We start from the raw sequence: 9,822 nt of genomic DNA on the forward strand, positions 1-9,822 counted from the left end.
TTTCTTTAATTAACTTTTATATGTTGATGTGAGAGTTATGAGTGATGAGAGCACGAATGCTCCTACCCAGGTGCAACACTAATAGACTCAGGGACTCATTCATCCCTCAGGCTATTAAATTGTTACAATTCTGAGTTCGGGGGCAGGAGTGGAGTGAAAGTATCTGGATGTTCTGTTCTATGTTAGTCTTTGTATCCTTTGTTGTTTTTCTTTGATCTATGTTCTTTATCTTTATCTTTAGACTTAGATTGTATCATCTTGTTCTTCCTCTTTATGTTCTTCTTATTTTATTTTTTATGTATCATTTTTTATTGTTTATGAAAAACTGCTGGCTATTGGTAAAAAAACAATTTCCCGAAGGAGACCTCCTGAGGATCAATAAAGTTGTACCTTACCTTACCTTACCTTACCTTACCTTACCTTACCTTACCTTACCTTATCTTACCTTACCTTACCTTACCTTACCTTACCTTATTATTTCTTTGTGTTTAAGGAGTTATTAACATATTTTTAACGTGAAATATATTTGAATCCTTCAAATGTAAATACTATGATGAAGAATAAATAGTAGTTGAGGGCAGAAAAGAGGTTTTAAGTTCAAGGGATGGTTTGAATGTTTGTCTTCAGTCTCACGACGACAGCGACGTAACGAAATAACGATATTGAATCAAAATGTCGACACATTATGATTCAGTGCTTTGAGCTTCGAACGTATTTGAACTGAGATGTTGAAACGCGTCGACTCTGCTGTTTCTGCTGCTGCTGTGTTGTTGCTGTTTTTTCTCTGAGCTCACCTTCTCGCAGAGAGTAACTGACGTCTCTGTCTCGTTTGTAGTTCTAACGGCAAGTCTGTGTCATGGTCTGAATCAGGTGCAAGACACCCTCAGAAGGAGGGGAATGTGTGGCACAGACTGTCTGTGCATGTGAGGAAACAGGAAGCCGGCCTGAATCAGACGGCGGTCATCAGGCCCCTCACTAACACCCCCGACCCCCACAGCCGCGCGCCCCCCCACACCTGCAGCCCTGGCACAGACCCCCACGTCCCCCGGGAGCCCACCCCGGCCAAACCCCCGCCCGCCCTGACCGACGACGACGACGACGATGACGACTCTCGGCGACCGCTCTGGAAGCCGAGCGGCGCCGGGCGAGCGAGGGACGCGACTCCGCCCAACGCCAGGTGTTTGGTGGACACCCACAGCTCGCACGTACCCGCCCCGGACCAGCGCAAGACCCTCGCCGACCCGCCCCTGGACCTCACCCCCTTGACCCCACGTCTGCGCCGAGACGACTCGGAAGACCTGGACCTCCTGGACAGTTACCTGTTCGACCCGAAAGGGGAGGATTTAAGTCCGAACCAACGCGGCGTGGACGACACGCTGGCTCTGTCTCCCCCGTCCCCCTTCAGGGACTCCCTCTGTTCCGGGGAGTCCCCGGACGGGTCCCCGGCCATGGACTCGATGCTCGGCAGCCCGTCGTGCTTCACCTCCAACATGCTTCGAGACTTTGCACACAGCTCCTCGACACTGTGAGAGCGACGCACCCTTGATGTTTATCTGGTATCGACTTCTTCTGCCTGCTCGTGTGAAGTTCTCTGCTCTTAAGGGTTAACGGCGTAAGAAAAGCACACATTTTCCGAAGGGCTTTTTTTTCCTGCACAGCCTTTCTGACGTCAGCTCGCTAGTGACTCCGTGCCAAAAATAGTCAGCTCTCACGCCAAACTCTGCGTCGTATCGTGCAGATGGAAACAAGCCGCCATTTTAAGTCGATCGATTACTGCCATCTTTGAGTTGCTACTAGTTCAAGGTCAAGACAACGAGCAGTTTTCCGTATTATTCTTTCGTTGGACATCCGACCGAGGATCTAGATTGAAGCTGTCGTTGACGTGGAGAAATGAAACAAAGGCTTATTTCATGACGACACACGCTTTATCAACCGTTGCTTCGAAAATGGCGCCAACGTCGATGTTAGCTTAGCTACGGTAGCGGAACCATGAAAACTCTAGTGTAGAATTTGTTCAAGAAGCTGATGCTTATAATCTTTTGTTGAAAGTAAATAACTACTCAAGTTTAAAGATAGTCTTGAATAAGAAGTTTGAAGTTTCCTCACTGTTTTTTTTTTCACGTCTTCCTCCAGACAACGTTACGCTGCTCCAGTGATGTGTTGGTGATGCTTCATGAAACAGTGTCATGTTGTTCAGAGGTCAGTAGGTGGCGCCATCACTTTAAAAATGATGTTTGATTAGAACACTTGTTCAAAACAAATAGTGCAGAGACGCCATCTAGTGGACTATGAAGATAATGAAACTGTTTCATGAAGCTTCATCAACACATCACTACCATCTAGTGGACTCTGAAGATAATGACACTGTTTCATGAAGCTTCTTCAACACATCACTACCATCTAGTGGACTCTGAAGATAATGACACTGTTTCATGAAGCTTCATCAACACATCACTACCATCTAGTGGACTGTGAAGATAATGACACTGTTTCATGAAGCTTCATCAACACATCACTACCATCTAGTGGACTCTGAAGATAATGACACTGTTTCATGAAGCTTCATCAACACATCACTACCATCTAGTGGACTCTGAAGATAATAACACCGTTTCATGAAGCTTCATCAACACATCACTACCATCTAGTGGACTCTGAACAACATGACACTGTTTCATGAAGCTTCATCGACACATCACTACCATCTAGTGGACTCTGAAGATAATGACACTGTTTCATGAAGCTTCATCGACACATCACTACCATCTAGTAGACTCTGAAGATAATGACACTGTTTCATGAAGCTTCATCGACACATCACTACCATCTAGTAGACTCTGAAGATAATGACACTGTTTCATGAAGGATCATCGACACATCACTACCATCTAGTGGACTCTGAAGATAATGAAACTGTTTCATGAAGCTTCATCGACACATCACTACCATCTAGTGGACTCTGAAGATAATGACACTGGTTCATGAAGCTTCATCAACACATCACTACCATCTAGTGGACTCTGAAGATAATGACACCGTTTCATGAAGCTTCATCGACACATCACTACCATCTAGTGGACTCTGAAGATAATGACACTGTTTCATGAAGCTTCATCGACACATCACTACCATCTAGTGGACTCTGAACAACATGACACTGTTTCATGAAGCTTCATCGACACATCACTACCATCTAGTAGACTCTGAAGATAATGACACTGTTTCATGAAGCTTCTTCAACACATCACTACCATCTAGTGGACTCTGAAGATAATGACACTGTTTCATGAAGCTTCATCGACACATTACTACCATCTAGTAGACTCTGGAGATAATGACACTGTTTCATGAAGCTTTATCGACACATCACTACCATACAGTGGACTCTGAAGATAATGACACCTTTTCATGAAGCTTCAACGACACATCACTACCATACAGTGGACTCTGAAGATAATGACACCTTTTCATGAAGCTTCATCAACACATCACTACCATCTAGTGGACTCTGAAGATAATGACACTGTTTCATGAAGCTTCAGTATTTAACGTTTGCTTCTTAATCACTGGAACGGAAAAAAAAAATCACCACAACCAGGAAGTAATCAGATTACTCCAAATAGTTTTGTTTATTTATAATTTAAATACTAATTTAATACTTAAGATTTTAGCTCACAATGGACTGAAGAATACTTATACTATGATTCTATTCATAAAGTAATTGTCCAGTTAAATCCAAAGTTAAGTTAAGTTAAGTCCAGTTAAAGCTCTACAAATATTATATATATATTTATAAATAACTTAAAATTCCTACGCCTAAAATAAATGAATCCAAAGAGCAGTTTGTCTTGGATTGTTTGTATCAATAGATTTGATTGTAGTAAAAATATTGAATTGTTTTTTTCATTCTAAGCCACATCTTGCTAAAGATGCTAACGTTAGCGCATTTTAATATTGTTCAAAAATGGCACATTTTTATCTCTTTAACTAAAGATAAGGACTTGACTAACTATACGGTTCAGTCGACCTTCGTCTGTTCACCAAGGCGGTAAATTAATGTGGTCATTTATATAAAACCGGCTCAGAAAGGAGCTGTCAATCACAGCAACATCAAGTACAGCAGTACAGAACTAACTAGTTTTCTTTACTAGGTTTCTAATTGAACATGTACGTCTTCCTTCTAAAGCACAACCAACATGTTTTTCATCTTCGTTAAAGAGATTTTTGACTCGTTTCAAGAAAACCTTGATGATTAGCAACGTCCTCACGAGCAGAACGAAATGTTTTCTCTGAGGCTTCGCGATGCTTCGATCACGAGTGTGAAGAAAAGAATGTGACAGAAGCGCAATAAAAAGTGTTTGATCAAATACATCCGGAAAAAACAAAGGGTCACTTGAATAATGGACGATTTCTACTTGAAGGTGTTGTCGAAATGATCCTCTGATAAATGTGACACGTGCCAATCAAAGTCCATGCTTGAAGTCTCCATGACGATGTAGCTGTCGCGGACGAAGCTCATGTTGTCGACCCGGTTCTTTAGCATGGGATGTGATTCCGAGAAGCTCTTGTGATGTCGTGTCATGGTGAGCTAGAAAAACACAACTTTTGTAAAACTGTGGAGCCATCTCTTGTTTTTTCACACAGGTGGGATGTTTGTAATAAATGTTTCTATATTTAGAATGTCGAGAAGAATTTCTACATTTTGAACCGGTCCAGGTGTGTTTTTTTGAAATTCTTTTTATCGTGACAGTGAGCGATGACTTAGTTGCTTCTCGTACTGGATGTCTTTTCTTAAACTCTTTGGTTTCTAGTTGAGCTGCCGTTTGACGGTGACGACGATCCAAGAATACTCGCCGCGATTGTATTTTCCAAAATGTTCTAGTCGGGTTCTAGTGGAAGTGGTTTCATGATTTTTTCGCTGGTGTGTTCAAATAAACGGTGTGTTACTGCAGTTACTACAGGTCGTAATGTTTTTGACCAGCTGTACAATAAACCATTTGTATCAACACTGGCTGATGACTCTGGTTGAGTTTTAAAAGAATCCTTGTTTCAAACATCATCCGCTGTTTCTAAGGATCTTCACCTTCTATTAGACCTTCTAAATTCAAATGAAAAAGTGAATTAAATGAACTGCGAGTCAATGTCGTTAAATCTTTCAGTTTGAACTGAGACGTATATTGTTTCATCAGAATCAGAATCCGAATCCCTTTATTATCCCGCGAGGGGAAATTCTTTTTAACAAACAGCAACAGCAATATACCAGAAGAAAAATAAAAACACCCAGAAATAAAATATTAAAAAGAAAAGAAAGGATCTAAATAGAATAGAAAATAAATCTTCACTATATTATATACACAATCATATTTACAAAAATAACAAGAAAGGTGCAGTTAAATAATTATCTTGCTGTGTTCTTGTTGTGGAGTCTGATGGCAGCAGGGAGGAAGGACCTGCAGTACCTCTCCCTCACACACCTGGGATGGAGCATCCTATCACTGATGGAGCTCCTCAATGCCCTCAGTGTGTGCTGGAGAGGGTGAGACAAGTTCCTCCTCATGGAGCCCAGCTTGCTCCGTATCCTCCTCCCAGTCACTTCCTCCACAGGATCCAGGGGGCGCCCTAGGACGTAGCCGGCCTTCTTAATAAGGCTGTCCAGTTTAGCCCTATCCTTTGCTGTCATGCTGCTCCCCCAGCAGACCACACCGTTGAAGATGGCAGAGGCCACTACTGAGTCATAGACTTCAGGAGTGACCCCTGGACACCAAACGACCTCAACCTCCGGAGCAGGTAGAGTCTACTCCGCCCTTTTTTATAAAGAGCAGCAGTGTTATCCACCCAGTCCAGGCGGTTGTTGAGGTGAACACCCAGGAACTTGTAAGACGTGACAATCTCAATGTCCTGTCCCTGGATGTTCAACTCCTTAGTTTTGTTGGAGTTGATCTGGAGGTGGTTTTCCATTTTTCATGATACAGGGAAGTATTATAAACTAAACTGACCGTGTTCATTAAATGAGTTACACGTTTCTAAAAGGCTAACTTGAGAAAAGGAATAATTCAGTTCATTTATAAATGGAAGATGAAAGTAACAAGTGTATTTTATAGAGTAAATTATTCTTTTTAGGAAAGTAAATCTGATGTTTGTGAAACTATGTCACAGTACCTGCGATTAAATTGATTTTGCTAATACCACAGTATTGAAAACCCTCAACACACCTTTAATGTTTTTTTATGAAATATATCTTATTTGTCATGTTTTTATTGTTCAATCTCAGGAGGGAAATAACTATTTTCTGGTGTTTATTTAAAATATTTAAACAGAATGTGGTATATATTCCCACAGAAATGAGATAAAATGTTCCAAAGAAAACCCTAAATCTACATAAAAAATATATATGGTGTTAACATTTGATATATGCTTGAAAAAAGCAGATTTACTTATCTTAAGAATCAGTGCAGAAGTAATAAAACATGGAAAAATACGTTGAAATTGTTTAAAGTTGACGTTAAATCTTTCGGTTTGAACTGAGATTGTGTATTTAAAAAGTTCACACGTGTTGAATGGATTCAAAGTCAAACTAAAATTGGAATAAACTAAAATATACAAATATGTTTTCATGTTTCAAAGAAGTATTAAAAGCTGTAACTGACCATGTTTGGTAAATTAGACTCATTTTACTAAACGTCTAAACTTGAGAAAAAGGATTCATTCAGTTCATTTATAAATGGAAGATGAATTTAAAAAGTGTATTTTATAGAATAAACTTGTTTTAAAGTAAATCTGATGTTTGTGAAGCTCCTTCATAAACCTGGTCAACATCACTTTTGTTATTAACAAGTTATTACTAAATGTTTACGAAATATTGCATGAAAATCCTAATACAAAAGTAAGTAAGTAAGTAAGTAATATTTATTTATATAGCGCTTTTCGAGACCAGGGTCACAAAGCGCTTAAACAATCAAAACAATACTCAAAAAAGTACATACTTTAAAGATCAAGTAATGTGTTTAATAACATGCTGTAAAGCTCCTTCATAAACCTGGTCAACATTACTGTTGTTATTAACAAGTTATTACTAAATGTTTACGAAATATTGCATGAAAATCCTAATACAAAAGGTTTAAAAGGTGAAATTTGATAAACTAAAAAATAACATGATGAGGAAGTTCTTCATAAGTGACGAAGTATTACATTAAAATATAGATTTCAAAGAGATATTTAAAAAACTAATGTGTTTAATAACATGCTGTAAAGCTCCTTCATAAACCTGGTGAACATCACTCTTGTTATTAACAAGTTATTACTAAATGTTTACGAAATATTGCATGAAAATCCTAATACAAAAGTAAGTAAGTAAGTAAGTAATATTTATTTATATAGCGCTTTTCGAGACCAGGGTCACAAAGCGCTTAAACAATCAAAACAATACTCAAAAAAGTACATACTTTAAAGATCAAGTAATGTGTTTAGTAACATGATATGAAGCTCCTTCATAAACCTGGTGAACATCACTGTTGTTATTAACAAGTTATTACTAAATGTTTACGAAATATTGCATGGAAATCCTAATATAAAAGGTTTAAAAGGTGAAATTTGATAAACTAAAAAATAACGTAATGAGGAAGTTCTTCATAAGTGACGAAATATTACATTAAAATATAGATTTCAAAGAGATATTTAAAAAACTATTGTGTTTAGTAACATGATGTGAAGCTCCTTCATAAACCTGGTGAACATCACTGTTGTTATTAACAAGTTATTACTAAATGTTTACGAAATATTGCATTAAAATCCTAATATAAAAGGTGAAATTTGATAAACTAAAAAATAACGTGATGAGGAAGTTCTTCATAAGTGACGAAATATTACATTAAAATATAGATTTCAAAGAGATATTTAAAAAACTAATGTGTTTAATAACATGCTGTGAAGCTCCTTCATAAACCTGGTGAACATCACTGTTGTTATTAACAAGTTATTACTAAATGTTTACGAAATATTGCATTAAAATCCTACTACAAAAGTAAGTAAGTAAGTAAGTAATATTTATTTATATAGCGCTTTTCGAGACCAGGGTCACAAAGCGCTTAAACAATCAAAACAATACTCAAAAAAGTACATACTTTAAAGATCAAGTAATGTGTTTAATAACATGCTGTAAAGCTCCTTCATAAACCTGGTGAACATCACTGTTGTTATTAACAAGTTATTACTAAATGTTTACGAAATATTGCATTAAAATCCTAATACAAAAGGTTTAAAAGGTGAAATTTGATGAACTAAAAAGTAACATGATGTGGAAGTTCTTCATAAGTGACGAAATATTACATTAAAATATAGATTTCAAAGAGATATTTAAAAAACGAATGTGTTTAATAACATGATATGAAGCTCCTTCATAAACCTGGTGAACATCACTGTTGTTATTAACAAGTTATTACTAAATGTTTACGAAATATTGCATGAAAATCCTAATACAAAAGGTTTAAAAGGTGAAATTTGATAAACTAAAAAGTAACGTAATGAGGAAGTTCTTCATAAGTGATGAAATATTACATTAAAATATAGATTTAAAAGAGATATTTAAAAAACTAATGTGATTAATAACATGCTGTGAAGCTCCTTCATAAATCTGGTGAACATCACTCTTGTTATTAACAAGTTATTACTAAATGTTTACGAAATATTGCATTAAAATCCTAATACAAAAGGTTTAAAAGGTGAAATTTGATAAACTAAAAAGTAACATGATGTGGAAGTTCTTCATAAGTGACGAAATATTACATTAAAATATAGATTTCAAAGAGATATTTAAAAAACTAATGTGTTTAATAACATGCTGTGAAGCTCCTTCATAAACCTGGTGAACATCACTGTTGTTATTAACAAGTTATTACTAAATGTTTACGAAATATTGCATGAAAATCCTAATACAAAAGTAAGTAAGTAAGTAAGTAATATTTATTTATATAGCACTTTTCGAGACCAGGGTCACAAAGCGCTTAGACAATCAAAACAATACTCAAAAAAGTACATACTTTAAAGATCAAGTAATGTGTTTAATAACATGATATGAAGCTCCTTCATAAACCTGGTGAACATCACTGTTGTTATTAACAAGTTATTACTAAATGTTTACGAAATATTGCATGAAAATCCTAATACAAAAGGTTTAAAAGGTGAAATTTGATAAACTAAAAAGTAACGTGATGAGGAAGTTCTTCATAAGTGACGAAATATTACATTAAAATATAGATTTCAAAGAGATATTTAAGAAACTAATGTGTTTAATAACATACAGTAAAGCTCCTTCATAAATCTGGTGAACATCACTGTTGTTATTAACAATTTATTACTAAATGTTGACGAAATATTGCATGAAAATCCTAATACAAAAGGTTTAAAAGGTGAAATTTGATCAACTAAAAAATAACGTGACGAGGAAGTTCTTCATAAGTGACGAAATATTACATTAAAATATAGATTTCAAAGAGATATTTAAAAAACGAATGTGTTTAATAACATGCTGTAAAGCTCCTTCATAAACCTGGTGAACATTACTGTTGTTATTAACAAGTTATTACTAAATGTTTACGAAATATTGCATTAAAATCCTAATACAAAAGGTTTAAAAGGTGAAATTTGATCAACTAAAAAGTAACGTGATGAGGAAGTTCTTCATAAGTGACGAAATATTACATTAAAATATAGATTTAAAAGAGATATTTAAGAAACTAATGTGTTTAATAACATGATATGAAGCTCCTTCATAAACCTGGTCAACATCATTCTTGTTATTAACAATTTATTACTAAATGTTGACGA

General features: G+C 36.3%; 1 protein-coding gene across 2 annotated transcripts in view; it reads left to right on the plus strand.

Moving 5' to 3' along the window:
- The window catches only part of grm1a (glutamate receptor, metabotropic 1a), a 65,580-nt gene extending 62,987 nt beyond the window's left edge, over nucleotides 1–2,593 (plus strand). Inside the window, exon 9 of one of the 2 annotated variants that reach the window (XM_087805061.1) lies at nucleotides 836–2,593. In XM_087805061.1, coding sequence (XP_087661187.1) covers nucleotides 836–1,529 — 694 coding nt within the window. In that variant the 3' untranslated portion in view covers nucleotides 1,530–2,593. The remainder of the gene's footprint in view (nucleotides 1–835) is intronic. The other variant, XM_087805062.1, reaches the window with a different exon arrangement.
- The last annotated feature ends 7,229 nt before the right edge of the window (nucleotides 2,594–9,822 follow it).

This window comes from Callionymus lyra, chromosome 13, assembly GCF_982586985.1.
Source record: "Callionymus lyra chromosome 13, fCalLyr1.hap1.1, whole genome shotgun sequence".
NCBI lineage: Eukaryota > Metazoa > Chordata > Actinopteri > Syngnathiformes > Callionymidae > Callionymus > Callionymus lyra.